This window comes from Nipponia nippon, unplaced genomic scaffold (genome assembly GCF_047370975.1).
Source record: "Nipponia nippon isolate SJK-2023a ecotype South Korea unplaced genomic scaffold, ASM4737097v1 scaffold_43, whole genome shotgun sequence".
NCBI classification, from domain to species: Eukaryota; Metazoa; Chordata; class Aves; order Pelecaniformes; family Threskiornithidae; genus Nipponia; species Nipponia nippon.
Genome location: NW_028262362.1, coordinates 46462 through 69312, shown reverse-complemented (window position 1 = coordinate 69312; position 22851 = coordinate 46462). Strand labels below are relative to the sequence as shown.

Genomic DNA, 22851 nt, shown 5'->3' with positions numbered 1-22851 from the left:
CTTTAATAAAACAGCGAGAAAGTAGGACGTGCTCGCGGTTTTGTTTGCATACTGATGAGGGAGCCTTTGCCTGCTTCTCGCACGTTTGGTTGTGAGCTTTGCGGGCCGCCCCGCTGCCGGCAGAGGCGGTCGAACCTTTGGGTGACTAAGCTTTGGCTCGGGGCTGTTTTTCTCCCGAGGCCGGCGGGTTCTGCCGCTCCTCGCTGCGTGAGCTGGTCGCGGTCTGGTCCCGAGCTCAGAGCGGCAGCTTCAGTCGGCGCCTGCCCTCGAGCGGGTCCTGCTGGGCTGATTGCACCCCGCCTGCTCTCCTCTGGCGATAATTTTGGGCAGAAGTCAAACGCCCAGTAACCGCGCTCTGGCAAATTGCCGTCTCGCGCTGACCAGAGCCGATGTGGAAGCGCGAGCGGGCGGACTGCGGGGCAGGTTGGGTGCTCCCAGGGGCCGGCGGTTCCTGCAGCAGCCACTGCTAGCTCTGGGTCGCTGAGGCCCTGTGCATAGAAAAGCAACAGATTAAAACCAAAAAAAAAGCCTGAGCCCAAGAAACGAGCGTGTTTTTTATCTTAATGAAGCTCCTTGTCTTTGAAAGGGGCGGTATGGAAGGCAATCAAACTGGTCTTAAAGTCACCCAAAGCTTTGCGATTTTGCTTCTTGCCGTAGGAGAACCCATGCTATTTCTGACCCCTCCAAAGACCCATCTGAATACAGCGATTCACTCGACAGCAGCGAGGCGATTCGGAAAATCCGCGGGCATCACCCCAAAACCAAAGCGAGGGCAGGACGGCCGCCACGGGAGCCGACGCAGCTGCGCGTACCCCCTCGCAGCACCCTCTGGGAGGGCTCTTACCAACTCGCACCCCAGGCAAACCGGGCAGCTTCGCCTCCGTTTGCCCTGCGACTCCGCACGGCGTGAAACCGTGAAGCAGAAACCACTCCGATGGCAAGGAGCCTCCTACTCTCCACAAGCTGCAACTACCGCCTCCTCGCAGACCGAAACCCAGGCTGCTTCCTCACCTTGCACCAGCAGAAAAGGCACGAGCAGTGCAAAGCAGCTCTGCTGCAGCAGTAAGGGGCTCCTGAACACACCTCTCCCTTTCAAAGCGCAGCAAGAGCCCCGGGAGCCCTCCAGCACCCCCACCTCTGCGCGACGCACGCCCGACATCGCCAGTTATCCTCACCCAGCAACGGGGTCCTTCTGTTGGGCTTCGCGGAACTGCCCGCCCCAGCAGCCTCGCCCTGCCGCACACCGCACAGCTTACGCTAGAAGCACACCTACGCCAGGATTTTTTTCGTAGCGTGCCAGCACGGCCGCGGGCTGTTGCTTCAGCGGCACACGCGTGCGTTCAGAAATCACAGCTCCTGCACTCTGCGCCCATACGAGATTACAGACTGCAAACAGAGTTAATTCACCCGCACGCCGAGGGATGGGGAGAGGGAGCCGATATACGCCGATCCTCCTTCCGCCAAGTCAGCGCCACAGCAACGGCAACAGAAGAAATCACACCTTCTGGGCTTGACTAATTATTTTCTATAGATGGCCATCAACTACACGTACGGAGCAGAGGGTGTGAGCTGTCCTTCAGCAAAGATAAACTCACTTCCACCGGGCTGATTACAACCTTCAGGATAACCCGCAGTTTATCTGGTATTTATAGTCCGAGTCCCTATCAGCTAACCGGGCGCCACCCCGCGCTGGTCATTAGAAACCCGAGCTAGCCATTTGGCGGAGCCGCAGCGGGCCGCCAGCAGCAGCAGAGCAAAGCGGTTCATTAACATCACACACGGCGACCTTTCCGTTCATTTTTTTCTTCAGAACGGGAGAGTGGCTAAGTTTGATTAAATTGAAGCAATTACTCATGGACAAAGACAAAACGGCCTGGAACGTTCTTCCCAGGGAAGGGCAGGATCCTGCGATAGGCAACAGGGGGAAAAAGTTTGGGCAAAACAGAGCAAAAGGGTCCAGCTATTCCCAGAGGGAGCAGCGTGGGTTTGTGAAAGGCAGGTCCTGCTTGACTGACCTGGTCTCCTACGACAAGGTGGCCCGCTCAGTGGAGGAGGGAAAGGCTGCGGGTGCCGTCTGCCTGCACTTTAGTAAAGCCTTTGGCACCCTTTCCCACAGCATTCTCCTGGAGAAACTGGCTGCTCCCAGCTTGGACGGGCGTACTCTTTGCTGGGTAAGAAACCGGCTGGATGGCCAAGCCCAGAGAGTGGCGGTGAATGGAGTTAAACCCAGTTGGTGGGCGGTCACCAGGGGTGATCCCCAGGGCCGAGTACTGGGGCCCATTCTGTTTAATATCTTTATCAATGACCTGGACGAGGGGATGGAGGGCACCCTCAGTCAGTTTGCAGGGGACACCCAGTCGGGCGGGAGCGTCGATCTGCCGGAGGGCAGGGAGGCCCTGCAGAGGGCCCTGGCCAGGCTGGGGCGATGGGCCCAGGCCACGGGGTGAGGGGCAGCAAGGCTCAGGGCCGGGTCCTGCACTGGGGGCACAGCAACCCCAGGCACCGCTGCAGGCGTGGGGAGGAGCGGCTGGGAGCTGCCCGGCGGGAAAGGGCCTGGGGGCGCTGGTCGACAGCCGCTGAACATGAGCCAGCAGCGTGCCCAGGCGGCCAAGAGGGCCAGTGGCATCCTGGCTTGTGTCAGGAACGGCGTGGCCAGCAGGAGCAGGGCAGGGATGGTGCCCCTGTGCTGGGCACTGGGGAGGCCGCCCCTCGAATGCCGTGCTCAGCGCTGGGCCCCTCACCCCAAGGCGGCCATGGAGGGGCTGGAGCGTGGCCAGAGCAGGGCAGCGAGGCTGGGGCAGGGGCTGGAGCACAAGGCTTCAGAGCTTCTCTGGGCACCCTGTGCCAGTGCCTCACCACCCTCACAGTAAAGAATTTCTTCTTATATATAATCTAAATCTGCCCTCTTTCAGTTTACAGCCATTACCCCCTGTCCCGTCATGGCATGCCCTCGGAAAAAGCCCCTCTCCAGCCTTCTTGCAGGCCCCCTTCGGGCACCGGGAGGCTGCTACAAGGTCCCCCCGCAGCCTTCTCTCCTCCAGGCTGAACCACCCCAACTCTCAGCCTGTCCTCACAGCAGAGGTGCTCCAGCCCCCGATCGCCTTCACCTCCTAAGACAACAACAGCAGCAGCCCAGGGACCAAACTGCGCTCAGACAAGTCGGTACTGCGCCCACCTGCCAACCAACGGCCTGCAGCCGCTGGGACTGCTCCTGCCCTCGTCTGGGAAAGCTCAAACACTTTTTCCCATTTTTCTTTCCTTTGAGAGGGAAGAGAGCCCCTTTCTCGAGGTACTGGCCACGGCGGCAGGAGAGCTGACCGCAACTTACGGTTTCTTATCACCTTAACCAACTCAATCACTCCGGGACTTGAGATTCAGCAAGCTAAATTAAGCTAAAAATAGCTGAATAAGCTATTCCCCCCAGTTTAGAGCGTGGGACCTCCAGGGAAAAGACTGACTTTGTAGCGTGCTTACTACACAGAGTCTCAGAGCCAAAACGAAGGATGATTTTGTATTTCACGTTGCCATCCCGCTTGAGTTACCGCCCATCACTTGGTTTTGGGTTCAGAAGGCACTTCGCGTCCTTGCAAAACTAAAGCAAGGTGCGAGTTGTGCAGCGTTTGCCACGCAAGGAAGGCCTCGAACAAAGGCTCTTTCAAGCTACCTCCTGAGCTTTAGGAAAACCACTAAAACTAACGCCACATCTGCTTACGTGGCCTCCAGCAGGATGGTTTTGCCCATTTTCCCCTGAAAATTACCTTGGAAGCAAAACTTCACCCCTCAGGTCTCCAGAAACGCTTACAACGGAAGGGCCGTCACAAAGGACCTCATTCCCACCTGCTCCTTCACCTTCTCCTCTATTTTGCCCTAACTCCCTGCAGCTTCTCTGGTCTGGGCCATCTCCCCCTCAGCTCTAGCATCGCAGGGCTGCGGCACCCCCGCGCCAGGCGCGTCCTTCGAAAGCCAAGCTCGCCAGCTTCTGTGGGTTCGCGACCCCACTTCTGTGGGATTTTCATCCCACTCGCAACCTTACTGAACAGGATCCCTTGCCAGGGGGTCGCTGTTCCCATCCCGAAGCAGCAAGAGCACGGGGTCAGCCCCTAATTCACAGCCCCGTGTTCATCCTCCGCCCAGCCCGCTCCTCCTCCCCGGGAGCACTGCAAGCAGCAGAGCCTACTCACGGTGGGTTGCTTCAGCAACTGCTTCTCCTTCTTGTCTGCCTCCTCTTTCTTTTCTTTCTTCTTCTCTTTCTTTTTCAAGCTGCCGCGTGCCAGCAGCTTCTCTCGCTCCTGAACGACAAGCTCCCTGTAGCGATCGTCGCAGGGGTGGTCCCACGTGGACTGGCCGTTGGCAAAGTTGAAGTAATAGATATCGCCGGTGATATCCTGGCTGCGTGGCAAAAACAGCGTGAAGAGCGAGCCCGGTACTTCCCCGCCCGCAGGAAGCCCCCCTGTTGTGGCATTAGCCGCCCGGCCAGCCGGTCCCCTGCCCACGCGGGCAGCCCAGAGCAGGGGAAGGGCAGGGAGGCCAGGAGCCTCCGAGGGCAGCTGCCGACAGAGCTCTCACCAGGGCTTCCACTCGGGTGGCAACGGGGCCACGATGCCTTCCCTGGCCAGCCAGATCAGCTCCGGCTCCTTCTCGGGGTCGATGCCGATCTCCCGTGCAAAGTCGTGGATTTCTAGGAAAACGGAAGAGGGACCTGTGGCGACGGTCTACACCGGGCACTACACAATAAAGGCAACCTCCTCGGCTAAAGCAACGGGCGCACGGGGAAACCCCGATCCCGAGAGGAAGCTGCTCAAAGCTGCTGAGACAGCCCTGGGTCAGCAAGCACGTCCTGCCAGGCCGGTAAAGCAGGGAGGAAGACTGGCAAACGGCATTTATCTTCGCAACCAGACAGCTAATTTTTCAGCTCCGCCTTCTACAAAATCCCATTTATCCTGCCCTCTCCCCCCACGCTCTCCCCGATTCCCGTTTTCTCAATACGCCCAGGAGCGGCTCGCGCGCTTGAATCCCTCGTCGCGGCTCCCGGGAGGCCAGGCATCGGTTACCTTGCTCGCTGGGAATGTACGTCTCGTCGTAGTCTTCTTCCAGGATGAGCTGGTCCCCGATGCGCACCATCGATCCCGCCATGGCTCCCGGCACCTGGCAGCACGGAGGAGTAAGGCAGATCACAACGATCGAACGCGCGCCGGCAGAAATAAAGCTTCCTCGTCGCCCGGCGCGTGGCAGAGCCCCGCGGGGTCCTCGGCACCGGGGCGGTGCAGGGGAGCCAGGGGCTGCCGAGGGCGGGTGCAGACGGGAAGGGCAAAGAGCGAAGGCGGCCAGAACTGATGGATTCTGGTCAAGGCGGGAGGACACGGCTCAAAGCGAACGAAGAGCGCAAAGAGAGGAGAAATGGCACGTTATTTCCACGCGCGTTTCCCCCCCTTCCCTACAAAGGGTAGAAGCTGCTGGAACTGGGTTTTGCTTCAGGCTTTGTTCATTTGGCAACGAGGAGATGGAGCCCACCTGCGCGCCGCTGGGATACACCTGCACAGCCAGCAGCCCTCCGCTCTGCGGTTCGGCACCCTCCCAAGGACGGAAAACACGCAAGAGGGCAGAGCTCTCCGCTCTGCTTACGGCGAAGCCGAATCAAAGCCCTTCCGCGCGCGCGCCGCGCGGGGGCCGCGGGAAGAGGGAGCGGAGCTGAAGCGGCACAGGAGTCACAATCGGAGCCCCCCGGCTTTTAGGCTCCTGCAGAGGAGATGAGCGCTTGCTTTGGGGACTTTTTAAACAGGCCAAACATAAGGCGAAACGAGAAAGGGAGAAGACGTGTTTCCCAGAGCGCAGCCCAGCTTTTCGAGGGCAGTCCCTGGGCTGAACCCGCGCTGCCCAGGGACGAGGCAGCTTCCCGCCGCAGCCGGCTCGCCCCGGCCCCTCTCGCCTTCCCAGGGGACCTTTCGGAAGCTCTCAAAGGATCCTAATTCAACGTGTCCCACCTCCGGAGCTTCGCTATTTAGCTCAAAGACGGCGGGCGGCCCTGCGCAGCTGAGCCCTTACACCCCGTTCACCACGGGCTGAGGCAGGCGCAAGTCAGTTTCCCCAGCCCAGCCGCCCCCGCCGCGGCTCGGCACCGCCACCTTAGCCTCACGCAGGCCAGGTGGCCCAGCAGGCTCCCAGCACGAGGAGCGGCAGGAGCGGGGACAGGGCCTTCCCGTCCAGTCCCGCCGCGCAAACCCAGCGCAAGGACGAGCTCAGGCCAGCTTTCACCCCGAAACCCCCCAAATGCTCAACGCACGCCTCTGCTTTCCTCGTCAGCCTCACTCCGAGGCCTCACGCGCTACGGTCACCGACAGGCGTTGAGAGCCAAGGCGCGCAAACTACCTCGTCCTCGCTTGCCTCCTCTTCGTTTCTCCCTTTATCTACGGCCGCTGTGTTCAGGGAACTCTTCTCTTCACAGACCAAGCCCAGCAACTTCTTGGTCTGGCTGGTGGGCTTACAGCTCTCTGCAGGCTGCGAAGACAAAAAGAAAGGGAGGTGAGAGGACAGCCGAGGAGAAAGGGGAGATGCAAACCCACCGCGACGCCGGCCGGCAGCGGGGTTACGCCGCTGCCCTCGCTCTGCTGGAGCCACGTCCAGTCGGGAGGCGACGCGTTCTTTACCAGGCCAGGCTTTCCTTACGCCAGAGGGGCTCCTGTCCCATAGGAGCACGTCTGCAAAACCCGCCTGCGCCTCAAAACGCTGCTTCGTAATAAAACAAAATGTCTGAAGTCCCCAGGCTTCCCTCAGCGAGGGGAACACCTTCAGCCGAGGTGCCGAGCTGTAACGTTTCCCACACCTATTGTTTTGTTTTCCTTTAAAAGATCACATTGTTACCAGTCGACTGGTTGGTTGGTTGGTTGGTTGACCCAAAGGTCACTTTCTATAAACGATCACGCGACAGGATTGCAAGTCTTACGTTCATCCAGAAAACTCTTCTGTACATTTGCTTATTCTCAGCCAAGAGTTGAGCGAAGCTATTATTTAGTAGATTACGTTACCTGTACCATATGCTTCATTGGGACACAAATTAAGGCTCTACAAAAAAACTGAACTTAACGGACTTTTTTTCCCCCAACAGTAATTGAAACAATTCTGTCTTTAAATCTGCTAAACGTAGCAGAAGAAAGCTCACCACAAATTTAGCACTGGGGTCCCTAGAAACAGCAAAAGAAACAAAAAACAGAGTAGGGAAGTGGCTTTTCAACAGACAAAAGTATCCCAAAACCGACGAGAGTCCCTATCAGCTAACCGGGCGCCACCCCGCGCTGGTCATTAGAAACCCGAGCTAGCCATTTGGCGGAGCCGCAGCGGGCCGCCAGCAGCAGCAGAGCAAAGCGGTTCATTAACATCACACACGGCGACCTTTCCGTTCATTTTTTTCTTCAGAACGGGAGAGTGGCTAAGTTTGATTAAATTGAAGCCTGGAGACGAGCGCACCGATCCCGGCGGGACCGACCTGTGGAAAGGCGCGGGCTCCGGAGCTGAACGGTCAGCGTGAACAGCAGCCGCCAAAAGGGAACCCTGCTCAGCCCAGGGAGCGGGATGACTCTGCCACATTGGGGGCAGCATTTCTTTCCGTCTCTCCTCCCTCTCTCCCAGAGCCTCCCGCCACCTGCAACACAGCCTCCGCTCCAACACAATTCTGCTTCAACACAAATCCCTGCGCAGCTCTGGCCGGCGCGGCAGAAAGCGGGAGCAGGGAGCGCTTTCCCAGGTCTGCCCTGAAAAGCCGCTCCTGGTTTCGTCCCAGTTGCTTCCATCCCCGAAAAGAGAGCAACGTTTCCCGAGAGTCGGAAACCACCGTTCCCCGATTCTGCCCCCGACGCTACAGCCCTTTCGCTGCTCGTCCTCCCCTGCTCCCGCGCGCACCAGAGGCCAGGCGACCTGGCCCACCGGCAATTCGGCATTTGCCGGGCACCGGTGGGGGCTCGTTCCCCGACGCGTTTCCTCTGGCAGAGCCGCGGCTGGATTAACGTCCTCCCCCTTGACCGGTTACTCAGGGTCCCCCGTGATTCACAGCTCTGGCTCACGACTGCTAGAATGCTAATGAGAGAACTGGATTAAACAGTCTATAAAGTATATTTGGACACAATACAGGATTGGAAGAATCCAGCTGGGAAGTTCGCTTCCTCCTTCCTCCGCTCTCTTGCGCAGAGCCTATATTTCAAGGGCACGGCCCAAAGACAGCGCGGAGGCGGCTGGGCATCACCGAAACCCAGCATCTCGTGAGGGGGCCCGCAGGGGCCCCAGCCACTGCCTCTCCGGCGCCAAGCCCCCCTTTTAGTAGCGGTACACTTTAATGTTGCTGTTTTCATCCAGTCTGAGCTGAAGCAGGCTGGAGCTGCCGGCCGGGGGCTTCTGTGCACCTGGGAAGAGAGGTCTGGCAGCTGGGTGAAGGAAAAGCCCGGCTTACGGGAGGGATTAGCAGGCACGAGCACAGCCAGCAGACAGGACAGGTATCGAGGGGCGGGAGCCAGCCTCGCGCACACGTGCTGCGTTTAGCCCGCTGCATCCGAGCCAAAGGGAATTAAAGGGGGATTAGGGCATTCGAAGGAGCGCCGTGCTCAGGACAGCGTGCGCTGTCGGAGGCCTGAGGGGTTTGCTGCTAATTTCAGCGTACGCCACGGAGGAGATGCTGACAGCCCCAGCATAATGCTGTTACCCCGCAAACCTGGGAACGGCCCCGCTAATAGCGCCGAGGCCTCCCTCATTCGATGCAAGGCCATGCCTCCAACCGAGCTGGAGAGCACGCTCCGCCGGGGAGCCCCAGCCCTCCCCGCCCGGCCACGCGGCCACCCCACGCGCCAGGCCCGCGCGGCTCCGGCCCCCTCGCCTCGTCCCGGGCTGCTCAGCGGGGACTGCCCCTAGCGGAGTCGCCCGCGGGGCTGGGGCTGGAGCGATGGCACCAAAGGCAGGCCTCCGAGACTAGGGCCCTGCTGCCTCCTCCGTTCTGCACCCTCTGGTTCATTTGGTTTTAATCCTCACATCACCAGCTCCAACTGCTGCGTACCACAGCAGAGCCGTGGCACCGCAGAGCGGCGCAGCCCGGCTGGGGAAAGGGAAGAGACTTTCTCTGTCAAGCCCAGGGCAAAGAACAGCCAACAGGTCACTCACGCTCTAACTGCTAAACATCGTATTCCTCTGCAGAACCGGGCGCCAAAATAGAGGCTAAGGCTTCGAAATTGCTGTTCGATGCTTTGGGGCCCGATTCCCTCACCTCCTGCCGCCGTCTCCTACTCGCTGCAGGAAGGTGGAGTGCAACAGAAGACCAGACGCAGGCAAAGGATACACTTTGGAATCCCTCTTGAAGTCTTCTAGCCATTTCTTGATGGCCTCAATCCTTCCTTCAATACTCATCTTGTCCGACTCACGGCTCTGGGACTGCTGGAACAGCCGTAATTGCTCCCTGTTGCACGAGAGAGACGGCGCAAGTGGGAAAGAGAGGTCTAGGCAGAAACTAGCCCCGAAATGGCAAAGAAAATGAGGGGCTGCTACAGAAAGAGCCACGGTGAACAAAGAGCAACCTCCTCTTGGCTCAAAGTCCTCTGCCCAACCCCATCGTAGAGAAACGCTGCAGCAGCCCCCCGCTATCAGGCTGCCGTCCTCCTTTTAGTCCGTGCAGCACTGGAAAGGCTGGGGCGGCAGCCTCCGCTCCACCCGCCCGCACGGCGGAGCCGGCGAGGCCCAGCGCCGACACCCTCGGACCCTGGTCCTGGAACGAGGGCTGTCAGCACAGCCACGCCGCCAAGCGCGTGGCAGTAATAACTACTAGCTTCTGACTTGTCTGCTTAATACGTAGCTTTTGATTTTGCTATCTACTCGTTCTATGAAATGCGACCCGCAAATCATTCCAGGGAAATAAAAGCAGGACAACGAAACGACAACGGAAGGAAAAGGACCCTTACTCTGCAGGTACGTATCCCAGCTTGTTGTCCAGAGGCTTGGAACTGCCACCGAGCACCGGGAACCCACCTGGAAAACAGACATTAAGTACAGGCCCCCAGAGAAATCGCCAGTCTTTACATCTGGGCGCGTTTGCTTTCCTGTGCTATGGACAGACCGTCCTTACAAGCTGAGCCACCGGCCGAGGACACGGTGGCGTTAAGGAAGCCGAGATGGTGAACCCTGTCTGCAATTCACAGGAGGCTTCCAGTGAAGCAGGGCCATCTCCTTCTGCTCCCTTCGCCAGCAACGACGGCTTTCTTGGGTGCCTCTGAAAGGCTGAACTGCCCCAGAAGCAGGACGACGAGATCAGCCATATGCTGCAGTTCCCGGAACGAGGCTCTCGTTCCTTATCTCATTAGCACCCTTCCCATCGGCAGCACCAGCATCGGACGGGTGAGCCCGTTAGAACCTGCAGGGCTGTAAATCAAAAGTCGCAGGCAAGCAAGCAGATGGATTGACAGGAGACTGACCTGGGAAATACTTGTGCCATTTCTCTGCTAGGAAGCTGTCCACTGATTGTTCGGCTGCGAAGGAGCGGCTGGAGCTCAGCCCAGTGCTCCAGGCCCACCGGTCCACCAGGGATGCCGCGGTGGAGGGCACCGGGGAGCTCCCTGCCTGGACTCCTGCCAAGGAGGCATAGGTAGAAGGAGGGACGCCGTCGCAGGGTGTCAAGGTGAAGAGCGGAGACTGGCGATCGTTCGGAGCGCCCAAGACGCCCAGGACCCCCTCAGTTCACTGCTGATACGCTGCAGGGAGTCTGTCAAGTACTTGATCTTGTCCAGCTGGGGGGCAGGCCGCAAATCCGTTCTCAAATCAACTGGCAGAAGAGAGGGGGAAAAAAGGGGTGACTGGGAAGGCAAGGGAGACGCCGCCTCCCCGGCAGGAGGCTCGCTCCCCACTGCGCGTCGCGCCCCGAGCCGAGCCTGATCAGCGTCTGCTAAGCGGGATAGAGAGGCAGAAACCTGGCTTTGCAGCCAACAGAGCAGATACGGGCTGACAACGAGGATTTGTGCCTTGGAGGCTGCTTGGGCACAAAGCGGAGGAGAAACCAGAGAGCGGGGACAAGACCCTCCAAAGCTGCAAGAACAGGGCCCGCAGGACAAGCGGGATAGGCACCGGTGCGTGCGCTTCACCCCCTGCTCCGTCCCTCCGAGTTCTACTGTACCCTGCAGCACGCAGCCGTGAACGGCGGTTCCCTTGCAAGCGGCGAGCCCTCTCAAGGGCCGAAACCCCCAGTACGGCACCCTGCCCCTCCGGCGAGACCCCGGCGCGGGCCGACACGCTGTACTTCAGCGCTCCCACCGCGCGCCAGCTGAGCAGGAGGCAGAATGGCTTGGTCACACTTCACACGCTCGTAGAAAGCAAAGGTGTCGAGGCCACCAGCCAGGCTGGAGGTGGGACCGATGGGACCATCCTGACGGAAGGGCTCTCGTCTTAGGGCGAGAGAAGACCCTTAAGTTTCACGCGTGCCTGCGGGTATTTTACTGACCAGGGCCAGAGAGATGATCCCAGACCGGACAGATTGTCAGTCTGTTCCCACAGGGAAGCTTTCCAACTTTTCCTTAAGCTTCAGCCTTGCCAGCCCTTCTGCGAGCAACACAGCCCGCCTGCCTTCCCGGCTGTTTACGGGGAGCCCTCCTCCGCACCCGCGCAACTCCAGTTACAGGCAACTGGAGGCAAAGAAAAAAGCACAGGCAGCAGGCAGAGGGAACTGCAGCAGCCTCTCCTGCCAGAGACGTGAGGAAGAGGAAGGCCGGACACCCGCAGAAGAGGAAGACAGCTCTGCAACAGCAGCGGGAAGAGCTGAAGCCGGATTTTATAATCCGCTCGAAAAAGAACGGTAGAGATTTAAAGGGCAAGTTCTCACGCAGGTCCCATCCCTCTCACCTGCCGCTACAGGCGGGAAAGGAGTTTCTCACGTAAAACGTTGTACGCAGAGCAGTCCCCGTCACGGAGGACGGACCTGCCCCCGTCACGGAGGGCAGACCTGCCTTGGGCGCTAGCGAGCACGAGTCAGAAGAGCAGAAGGTACCTCCGAGAGGCGAGAGGGAAAGCCAGAGCCAGGTCTAAAGCATTAGGCGCTGGGCACAGCACATCAAGCCCGTCAGGCGCTTACGTTTAGGCTGATGCAGATTCACACTGGATGTGCTGTCTGTGTCCTCAGAGCTGCCGAGATCAAAAGTCACCGTCTTCTTGCACGCGGCACTCTTCAGCGTATCTTCGTCCGACGGCTGGTCAAAAGAAGGGAAACAACGCAAATAAAACCTCCCGTTCTGTCCCCGAAACATCAAAGCCGCTGGAATACCGCCTACAGCCAGTCTCCGCAGGCTGGACTGCGGAGACGGGCATAGGCCAGGCGACAGCAGACTCGTCTTCGGCCCCCGACAGCAAAATCTGAAAGTCAAGAGACCGCTCGGTCTCTGGAAGAAGCACGTGCGCGCACTGGAGGCCAAAGCCAACGGCCACGTGAACGGGCCCTTCTAGGCAGGAGGCCAAGTGCTTTGGTTTAAATAAGCCTCAAAACTCCCGCGTGGGCTGGGTTCTCTCTCTGCACCAAGGACAAGCGCTCGACCCTCAAAGGTCTCGTGCTCTCGCATCTGCTGCCGCCCTGCGCCTAAGGCCCCGCGGTCCCAGGCAGAGCCGAGCGGATCCCAGGGCTTGCCTCGGTCGGGAAAGCAGACCCGAGCCTAGCTCGCGCAAGGTGACCTGCCCTTGCTTTCTCGAGCCTCGAGTCACGCAGCTTTTTCAGGCTGCCTTCTGCATCCGCTCTGCAGCCCCACGCTTAACGGCGAGTCCAGGTGTCAGCAGCAGAGGGAAGGCTCAGCGTTTGCCGTCTCGGCCAAGATACAGGCAGTTAATAAGACATCCAAGCATCCTGATGTGAGGTTTGAGTTTATATCGTAGGATGCTTCAGCACGCTGGTGTTAACTGTGATTCGTTTCTGACCTAACGAGCACGCTTCTCGCAAGCCAGCGCACTCGGCAGGTTTGCTCCCCCCAGGTCCATCCCGGCCGCCAGCAGCCCTGCCTGGCAAGCTGCCGCCGTGGAAGAAAGTCTCCGTCCCAAACCCCAGCCCGCATCTGCCCTGCTGGCTGCAGAGCTAGCGAATCACGGGGGCCACGGCTCAATTGGGCTTGCCGTGCTCCCCGACCTTGCGACTGGCCGCCTCTCTCCCGCCGTTCTCAGACAGGCGCACCGTTCTGCTCCCGGAGAACGTGTTTCTAAAGTCCGGCTCCGCTGGCAAACACCAGCCTCTGGCCGCCAGCTAAGCAGCCCGCAGAGGGACCAAAAGCCCCGCAGAGAGACTCCAGCCTAGGGCCAGGAGCTCTGGGCGGGCTGGGAGCGCGGCTGGGCAGGCCCAAGCAGGAGTGCTGCTGTGCTTACCTCCTCCAGCAGCGAGGACTCCAGCTGGCTTAGCTTCTCCTCTTCCTTCTTCAGCAGCACCTGCCCTTTCCGCATAGCCGACTTCATCTTCTCCAACCGCTTTGCTTCCTGCAGTGGACCAACAGCCAAGCCAAGGAGGAAAATTAAACAAGGATGACAGGAAATAACCTGCGTTCGTGGTCGTGGTGACTTTCGTTATCTCGCTTCTGCTCAGCACGGGGAATCGTGCTGCTGGAGTACAACTGCTCCCAGGCCTTCGAGAGCGCGGGAAGCGGAGCGTGCAGAGGGCAGAGCCCAGGCCTCAAAGCACGTTCACCCCAGGGAAAAGGAGGTTTCACTTCCACACCCGGCAGCCAACAGGGTCAACAGCTTTGGTTCTGCAGACGTAAGCAGAGCGCTTATCGCGAGCGAGGGAAACTACGATCTTCCCTGTCTTTGCCTGGCGTACCGGCAGAGCTGGCAAGTGCTCAAGAACCCTCTGCCAAGCAAGGGTGAAATCACTGTAGAGCTACGACCCTAAATTTGTACCCGCTGATGGGACGGATACCTGTCGCTTCCTTTGCTAGGAGGAAAAAGCGCGTTATGGGACCTGCGGGGCACGGGAATCCCTCTTTCCCCACCAAATGCCTTCTCCGTTTTCAAGGCGCCCAGAGCTCCTGGAAGCTAGCAAGCTACTGAGCACGGGCCGCACTGCAGCCACTGCTTCGTAGAGCCTTCCTAGTCCGCAGCGCACACAGCGAAACAGAACCGAAACTCTTCTACCGCGCAACGCTCCGTTAGCTGCGGGCCACGCGTGCCCACGCAGGCGCTCTGGGCCGCTCGTCTGACGCACGGTAACGTCACTGCGATCCGCAGCCTCTAACCCTCGTGTTATGATGAGGAAGACGCGAGGAGGGACGAACGCCGCGTATCTAACCCAAAAAACACGCGAGATCCGATTTCCAGGAGGACTCGGCCCCCTCAGCTGCCCGTCACCGCACCTGCAGAGCCAGGAACCGAGCCCCGGGCTGCGGGTTCGTTCGCGCAGCCACGATGCCGACACCCGGACACGGGCGGCGCTCAGCTCACCTCCTCCAGGTTCCGGCGCACGCCCTCCAGGAGCTGGGAGCTGTCTAGATCCCGCACCGCCTCCCGCGCTTCCTGCATATCTTGGCGCCACTGCTGCTTTGCAGCTTTCAGCGCCGCGTGCCTCTTCCTCATGGAGAGGGTGTGGCGCACCAGGAACTCCTTGGCGTTCCTGATGAAGATCCCTTCCGCAGAGATGTAGCTCCTGACGCTAGGCGAGAGAGAGACGGGCATGCCCCTGGCTTTGCGCTGGCTGTGCCGTCCTGCAAGCCTCACGCAGCCCCCTCCCCAAAACCGGAGGGCCAGCTCAACGCGCGTAAACCCCAGCAAAAACATTTGCTTGCAAAACCAAAGCGACAACGTTTTCCAGAAGCGGCTGCCATGCAGATACTCACTGATCAAACTGGAAGGCGCTGTTCTCATGGCTTTGCGAGGGCGGGGAAGCAGGCTCTCTGGGCGAGCGCTGAGGAGTTGAAGCATTTCAAAAACTAAGGAATACGTATGGGAGACGGAACCCCAGGATCCCATTAGGAGCAAAAATTTGGAATGACATCATCGTGGCATCGCCCAGATCCCAGACCAGTGCCGGGGGTGTTCTTTATCTGACTCGTGAAAAGGAACACAGGCATTTCCATCCCTGACTCAAGTCCTGCCTTGGACTCCAAGGGCGCTCAAGGATCCGACAACTCCTTCCCCCCCCCCCCCCCCCCCCCCCAACAGACAGGACTCAACAATTACTGCTAAACGCGTCGACGTCCCCTGGCAAAGAAAACGCGTCGCTGCATCTCAACCGGCTTCACGCAGAAGGAACAAAAGCTGGGCTTTTCAAGGCAGTTACGGCCTCCGATCCCACAGGGAAGCACCTTTACGGTCCGCGTTACTCACAGCTTGAAGACTTTCTCTCAGGTCTTCAACGTGGAGCTCGGCTTTCCTTCTCGGAGATTCCACGCTTCCTTCTGCCTCCAGCTCTTTCAAAGTCTCCTGTTTGCTCCTGACAGCTGCCTCCAGCTCACTGCCCCGAGAAAAGGCAACAGCGGCAGCGCTTGATTAGACCGGTAATCCATCTGCAGCCGCGTCCAAAGCGACCTCCAGTTTCCAGGAGGGAAAGGGCCGCAGACGTGCAAGACGCCACCAGTATCGGCTCTGCGGGGCGACGTCGGACGTAGCCCCCGGCTGGGCAGGGAAACGTCGCTTCGCGCCCTCACCCAGAGCCTCAGCTACCCTCAGGAGAATCTTTTCTCCGCATTTCAGTGCCCCTCTCCGAGCATCTTATTAAGCTCACAAGACAGACGGGGAGAAGACAGACCAATTAACCTGGCAAGCAGGGGCAAAGTTACACAGCGAGTTACTAATAGATGTGGAAACAGCCCCCGGGACCTCCACGCCCTCGACACGCAGTAAAACCACCGTCAGGGTTCTGAAGGAGCACGGCCCAACACGCAAGAGGCTCAGAGGTGAGGGAGAGACCCAGGCGAGGTCAGAGAGGTTTCCGTTAGGAGCACAGGGGACATTTTTTGCACGAGATCAAATTTCTCCTCCACGCACCTGATGCGTTTCTGCAGCCTCTGGCTGCGGGTCTGCAACAAGTCCACCTGGGCCTCCAGCTCAGCTTTCTGGTCCCGGAGCTCCTCAAGGGACCTACGCAGCTGCCGGAGGGACTCAAGGAGGCTGGCGTGCTCCTTCCTGTTCTCCTCCAGGCGGAGCTGAGAAGCTAAAGCAGCTTCCTAGAAGAAAACCAAAACAATCCCTCACAGTCCTTTCCCCAAAACCAAAAGGAAAGGCGCTCAGTGGCTCGCCACTCGCGCAGTTCGCAGGAGGTCCCGGAGCTACGAATGCACGTGCCAGTCCTGGAAGAAGAGGGCTGTCTCTTCTTTTTGGGAAGCAGCTCAGAGCTAATCAACCTCCCGGCAAGATGGCGCTCCCGGCTGAGGCAGGGAGGGATTTTCATACTCACAATTCAGAAGCAACAGTTTGCTTTTTTAAAGCCGTAGTTCCAACGTGCTCCCCTCAGCCCCAAAAGGAGGGCAGCACGGCACCTCTCCGGAGCTAAGACATACATACATCTCTTTCTAGCTCAGTCCGTCTGTCTTCATCCAGCAGCTGCTGCCTTTTCTTTCTCAGAGACTCCTCCTAGGTCCAGATGAGAAAGTAGGCGAGTGTCAGAGCGAGGAGACGGCCGACGCCGAGCAGCACTTGAAGTACCGGGGTCAGGCCTGAGTCTCAAGACCATTTCAAGACACCCGAGGACTCTTGTCAGTGCTGCTTTATTCCCCCTCCTGCGCTCAAGATCCCCTGCCTCTCTTTGACTTCAAGCTGGGAACGTTTGCGTTCCCGTGGGAAGAACGGCCCTTCCTGCTCAGCTGCGAGGGCACTCAAGGCACGCAGCCGCTTCTGCGGGATCTTGCTTTTCTGAAACCTCTGCTTGCCTCCGGCATTTCTCCGCCTTTTACTTCTCACTCCAGCGCCGCTTGGAAAGGAAGGGCTGACCGAAGCAAGGCTACCTACAGCCCTGGGCACAGGCCAGCACTTAGAGACCTGGCAGGCGAGAGCATCAGCCGGTGATCTTTGCCAGCTCCACAGGAGCATTTGGGGTGCTTCCCTCTCCCACCCTGCTGCCCAAGATCCAGCAACGCTCATTGCCTTTTCACGGCAGCAGGGAGAAGAGGAGGTAGATCGGGAAGGGACTGACTAAAATCCAAAGTTACGCTGAGCAGGACGCGCTGCCTCGAAAGGCTTTTATGGTCCCTCTGCCACTTACTGCCTCCCAAAGCCCCGACAAAGCCAGAGCGCTGGCTGTCGCTGCAAACATCAGTCACGAGGACCGCTTAGCCCTGCTCCGCCTCGTGATGGAAGCTTCACCTGTAGCTTGGATGGCAGCACAAGCCCTGGCTGAGCGCTTCCGAAAGTCCCCCCCCGAGGGAGCAGCCAGAGGAGCAGCACGGGCTAGGAGACCTCCGCGAGCCCACCAGGGCTGACTCACCTGGCTGAGGAGCTGCGCTGATCTGGCTTCGACGTCCCTCATGCGCATTTCAAGCTCCATTTCCGAATCCTGGAGTTCTCTTTCCTGCAGGGAGATGCCGAGTCAAAGAGAGAACGGCACGAGTTCCTCACTCGCCGGGCAGAGCTCTGCCACCAGGAGGAGCAAGGAAAACTGGGGAGGTGTGACGCGCCGCTTGCGTCGCCCTGGGCTGGCACGCACACGGAGGTGTCACCACGCCCAGGCCGTCCCCAGGCAGCCAAGTCACAGCAACCTAAGGCAAAGGGTTCTCCTCACCTTCTCCCCGTGCCTGTGCTGCAGCGCAGCCAGCCGCTCGTCCAGCTCCGCCTGCAGAGCCTTCACCTCCTCCGCGTGGAGCTGCTGGAGGCGCGCCTTCTTACTTCGCAGGCCTTCGAACAGCTCTGCCTTTTGCTTCCGCTCCTGTTTGTCGCAAAACCCAAAGAAGGAAAGCGTCTGAGTGAAGCAGAGGTTCTCCAGCAAGGCCACGGGAACCCACGGGACGCGCGCCCTCTGGAAAGCCAGCCCGTCCCACAGCAGCTCCCGAGCAAACGCCAGTCAGCAAATTAACACCGCTTGCTTACAGGGACAACGCTGTCAAGGGAGCGGCTCAAGAAAGAAGGAGCCACCCATGAAACTAAGGTTTTGTCACGCGCTGCCGACTGTATAGTCAAAAACGGGAGGCAGAAGGCTTTCCAGAACAGGCACCTGCAAAAACGTGAACGAGCTTCGCTTGTACCAAAGTCCACAAAGGCACGTGGAAGGGGCCTGCCCAGAGACTATTTGGACAGCTGATCCTTACAACCCCAGCCTAAATTCATTTTACGTTATGGCAACAGTTCTGCTAGAAGAAAGGAGACTTCCAGCTCTAGGAGCGGCCGAGACAGGCGGGCCTGGCAAGCAGCAGTGCCAGCCCAGGCGCAGCCCAACTGAGCAACTCGCTGCTCTCCCCCCGCAGTACCTCCTCCTCGTACTGGTCCTGAATCCGTGCTAGGACCTCCTGGTGCTCCTCTTTCATCCTCTCCATTTTCCTCTCGTGCTCGTCTTCCACTTGCCGGCGTTTCTCTCTCATAAGCTCGCCGAGCTGCGGGGGTAACACGGACAGATATTTCCCCGACCTGCGGCGCTGCGCTCCGGTGGCCCCCCAGCGATCAGCCTCTCGCACGAGCAGAGGGACCGAGGCTCCGAGCACCTTGCGAGGGGCATCAGGCTGTGGCCGGGGCAGCGCAAAGCCAGCGCCCTGGCGAGGCGAGATGCTGCAGGGGCGTCCTTTCCCCGAAGGCGCCGGTCACCCCTGGGCAGGGGACGCGGCCCCTCGGGCCTCACCACGCGCCCAAGGAGAGAGGGTGAAGAACCCTCAACAATCCGAGATGAGTACTCGCCTCGCGTTCGTATTCGGTTACTCGAAAGGCTTTTTGCTGCACTTTCTGCTCCGCTCGCTGCAAGTCGTCACGCAGCCGAGCCTCCTTGCTCCTCTGTGCCTCTGCTATCTGGGTTCGCAGGCTGGAAATGACCTGCCATGAAAGCCGCCCACGGAGACTTGTCACCCTTCTGACAAGATCCATTTAGGGCCCTCCTACAGAGAGCAAGCACCGCGGCAAGGACCAGCGCGTGCAGCCTCACCGCCCCCGACTTGGAGCACGTCCAAATGCTGAGCCAGACCAGGCCCGCATTTAGGAAGCGGGAAAAATTTAACGACGCCCTCCCTGGCCACCTTTGATGGCAGCGTGGGGGAGCAAAACAACCAGTTTACTTTCTGAGGACACCACGTTTTACCTTACGATGCTTCTCTTCTGCTGCGGATTTCACCTGCTGGAGTTCAGCTGCAAACTGTTTCTCCAGCTCTTCTGCTGCCTACGGGAACAGGAGCAAGACAGGCTGCTGGAAAACCTCTATTTGTGGGGACGTGCTGCGCAAGACGCATTTGCAATTAGCACCTCTCCGTCAGCATCAAAAAAGCGCACGGTAACCCCCTTTCAGGCCGGACTGTACACGAGGTGCCTTCACTCTCGCTGAGCTTTCCCTCCCGAGCGGGAGGGTGCTTCTCCCTCCCTCCTCCGCAGATCTCAGCCGCGCTGGGCTGGACGGACTACAGACCGCCTCCGTGCAGGAACCCCCCAAGCTCTCCGGAGGACTACAGCGGCAGCCGAAGCGGTAGTCCGAGCGGATAAAATGGCTCGGTTTAGCTCGGCAGAGACACGCGGCGATCCTTCTTTTCGTCAGATGCAATGTGGCCATTGAAGTAAGTGCTATTTAATCACCATGGTAATAAAAATTGGGGGAGTACTCCTCCCCACCTCCGTCACGCCTCTAACAGCATGCCTAACATCTTTCCTTTAGGTTTCAAGGCAGCCGTTATTAAAGTGCGTGCAGGCGTTGTTTAACCTCAACACTTGAGCGTCGCGACGCCAGCCAGGTCAGCACGAACAGCACGGCTCTGACCCTAGCTGGCAATAAACACCTCACCTTCTTCTTTTCCCTGTCTAATCTCTCCTTGAGCTCACGCAGGACTTGCTCCTTCTCTTGTTCCAGCCCCACCATCTCCTTCTGCCGAGCTTCCTCCATTTCCAGCTTCATTTTCTCCAAAGCGAGCTGGTGCTGCTTCTCCAGGCTCTCCTTCTCCATCACCTGCAGGGACTCCCACTCTTCTCTTAGTTTCTGCAGCGCGACCTCTTGCTCTGCCCTGCCGGGTTTGCGACAAGAACAGACAGAGGCAAGTCAGGATTCGGTCCTTTACCGCCGGCCTCCGTTTCGGAACCAGAGCTGACAGAAGACACAGCTAGAGGACAGGACACGCAAGCCAGAAGGAACCAGGAACCACAGCACACAGATCCACAAGCGCGGATCCAAAGCTCAGGCCTTGGAAATAAACAGCAAAGCAGTCGGGTGCAGACATATCCGTCAGCTAAGAAAAAAAAGAGAGAGGAAAATAGAAGTTTGCCAGCGGCTGCCTTTTCTGCCTCCTCCGGCGGTTTTAACAGGCCTTAACCGCCGTTAGACGGAGACGTCCGCTCAAGGCAAGCCACGCTGCCGAGCGCGGCCGTCCTTGCAGATGCCACCTCTTTCATTTCCAGGCCCCAGGGCTGCGCCTGGTCCAACATTACAGCAGCACCTCTCTCAGGGCACTTCTGCACCGTACGTCTACTTAGCAAAACTGGATCAGCTCCCAGGCGGCAATAAGGTCCCTCCGTTTTACCTCCTTTCGACACGCGGCTCCCCGGCACGTGCAGCGTCACGGCTGGGGCCTCGCGCTCACGGCCGAGGCAGGCGACCGGCCACGGGAGGCTCGGGCGGGCTAGCACCTCCGCTTTGAGCGGCTGCCGGTGGCATGCAAGGCGCTTCCCTCCCAGACCAGCAGAGTTTGGGTCCCCAGGGATGGCAGCAAAAAACTTGTCACCTTATCTTCTCCTTCTCTGCCTCCATCTCCGAGGCGATTCTGGCTCGCAGCTTTGAGAGTCTCTCAGTTTCTTCCTTTCTGACACGCAGCTCTTCCTCCTCAGAAGCCTTTGCCAAATCTTCTTTTAGAGTCCTGAGAGATGAGCAGCTGGGGAAAAAAAAAAGAAAAAAAAAAAAAAAGAAAAAAAAAAAGAGGTTCAGGAGGCTTTAATGTCTTCCAACCACCTCCCCAAGGCCTATAGATCAGCCGCTGCTCCCACTCGCTCTGCCCGCCCAGGCGACGCGTTGCCAGGGCTCCAGACCATTCATTCTCTTCCCCACCTTCCGAACCTGGCTGCTGGCACGGGAGACGCAGCCCCCAAGCACCAAACTTCCGTGGCAGGCTTTTAAAATGCACTCTATCATCAGAGGTGGCACTTGGGGTTTTTTCCCAGGTAAATGAAATCAGCTCCTATTAAATGAAAGCCACGGGGCCCGGATGCTTTACTGCATCTGTAAGCTTCCTATTTCTATGAGACACCCTTTCTGCTACTGCTTTAGTACCGCATAGACCTTTTTCCCTTTCTGTGTCTTCCCTCGCACCCAAGTCAGCATTCCCGTGACATTTCATGCCAAGATACTGTTTCTGGCTGGCTCGGCCTGCTAAGAACATAAGTATCAAGGCCACCTGAAATAAAAGACAAGCCTTGAGAGAAGAATCCCCCCAGGGAGAGGACACGGCTCCCAGTGCCGTTCTGCTCCCTGCGTTGCTACGAGACCCGCGTGCACTGGCTGGCTTTCACGCAGGCATCCGTGCCCCGTTCCTTCAAGTCTCGTTTGGAAGCGCCTCTGTAAAACGTACCGCGCCAGAGGTTCAGGCAGCTCCTCTGGGGTAACCTCACCTCCTCTAAGGCTCCCATTGCCAGTCCCGTTACCAGCATTTCACCCAGGATTTGAACGCCTGCCGGGCGGCAAAGCTCCACGCGCCCAGCTGGGAGCTCTTCCCAGGTTAACCGTAAGAGGCAGGCTCAGAGCTCTGAAAGCTGCACGTGTATGGCATCAGAGCTCCTCTTGCAGGACAGGGGAAGATGCTCTCTTGCCTGCGCTGGAGAGCGCTTTCCTGCGGCAGACCGTGCTCTCCACGCATCTGCCTTGAGCATTTGCGGCGCCGACAGCAGACCCCTGCTCATTTCAAGGTGCGCAGACCCTCGCGCGCAGGGCTGTCCGTGCCGGGCAGGGAGCCCCGCGCTCCTCCTCCCCAAAAGCCTCGTTCTTGCCTCCTTCGCCCACAACTCCGCAAAGCAGCCCCGCTGCCAGGGTGGTGGCCCATACCGGCACAAGCCTGCAGCCGCCGGCAACGAAAGCGCAGCTAGGAAAGGCTCGTAGGAGAAAGCGGGGAGGTGGAGTAAAAGAGGAACGTACCTGAGGGATATTTCTTTCTGCTGATGAAGCTTCTGAGCTTCCTCCTCCTCCTGCTGCCTCATCTCCTCCCGGAATTGCCGAATTTTCTCCTTTGCTTGCAATAAACGCATTTTCTCTCGCTCCAGCTCCAGCTCCAGCTCCTCGACTATTCCCTCCAGGGATTCTTCACTAGGCTGGTTCAAGGACTGCCCGTGTTTGATTTCCTTCTTGCGGCGCCTGCCGAAAAGAGAAAGCTCCTTTAGGCAAAAGGGTGACAGAAAACCGAGTAACACGAAAGGAACAGCCACATCCCCCCACGCAGTATCGACTCCAAACCCAAAACCTCAGAGCCACCTACGGCAGAAGCTTCACCGTCGGCAAAGGGAAGGGACGAGCAGAAGCCCCACCAGCCATCAGACCATCAGTTTAGCACAGCAACAGGCCGCAGGCTTTTGCGGGGAACCTGGGCTCGACCGTCCTGCGCTCTGACCTTAGTCTCTCAAAGCGACCCACGTTCCCAGCGACCGTAAGAGCGGGGTGAGGTGCTGGGGTTTTGTTGCTCCCCCGCAACCTCGGCACCGCTCAGCGAGCCAAGGCAGGAGGCTGCGCGAAAGCGTTTGCCAAAGGAGGACGAACGCTTGCAGCCTCGTTGGCGACGCTGG

At 58.9% G+C, this 22851-nt stretch overlaps 2 protein-coding genes across 2 annotated transcripts in view; both read right to left on the bottom strand.

The window, feature by feature from the left end:
• On the bottom strand, nt 1-5139 carry LOC148052826 (uncharacterized). The gene is made up of 4 exons (XM_087778252.1): nt 5052-5139; nt 4567-4678; nt 4182-4389; nt 1-488 (listed from the first exon to the last, which is right to left on the bottom strand). The coding sequence occupies exons 1-4, from the start codon at nt 5131-5133 to the stop codon at nt 3-5; spliced, it is 888 nt and encodes a 295-aa protein (XP_087634378.1). The 5' UTR covers nt 5134-5139; the 3' UTR covers nt 1-2.
• Nucleotides 5140-5226: 87 nt separating this feature from the next.
• Nucleotides 5227-22851, bottom strand: part of LOC104017553 (centrosomal protein of 164 kDa) — a 39397-nt gene continuing 21772 nt past the window's right edge. Inside the window, 22 exon segments of the mRNA XM_087778235.1 lie at nt 5227-5363; nt 6367-6495; nt 7481-8404; nt 9314-9430; nt 9930-9996; nt 10440-10697; nt 10700-10786; nt 12086-12200; nt 13354-13461; nt 14422-14629; nt 14814-14881; nt 15304-15430; nt 15964-16142; nt 16480-16548; nt 17399-17482; nt 17693-17836; nt 18375-18497; nt 18796-18927; nt 19190-19267; nt 19880-20096; nt 20811-20957; nt 22211-22426. Coding sequence (XP_087634361.1) covers nt 8305-8404; nt 9314-9430; nt 9930-9996; nt 10440-10697; nt 10700-10786; nt 12086-12200; nt 13354-13461; nt 14422-14629; nt 14814-14881; nt 15304-15430; nt 15964-16142; nt 16480-16548; nt 17399-17482; nt 17693-17836; nt 18375-18497; nt 18796-18927; nt 19190-19267; nt 19880-20096; nt 20811-20957; nt 22211-22426 — 2644 coding nt within the window. The 3' untranslated portion in view covers nt 5227-5363; nt 6367-6495; nt 7481-8304.

Coding starts and splice junctions, on each gene's coding strand:
- LOC148052826 (XM_087778252.1), bottom strand. CDS start 5,133: ATGGCGGGATCGATGGTGCGCATCGGGGACCAGCTCATCCTGGAAGAA. Junction 4,390..4,566: donor CCACCCGAGTGGAAGCCCTG/GTGAGAGCTCTG, acceptor TTTGCCACGCAG/CCAGGATATCACCGGCGATA. Junction 489..4,181: donor AGTTGCTGAAGCAACCCACC/GTGAGTAGGCTC, acceptor TTCTATGCACAG/GGCCTCAGCGACCCAGAGCT.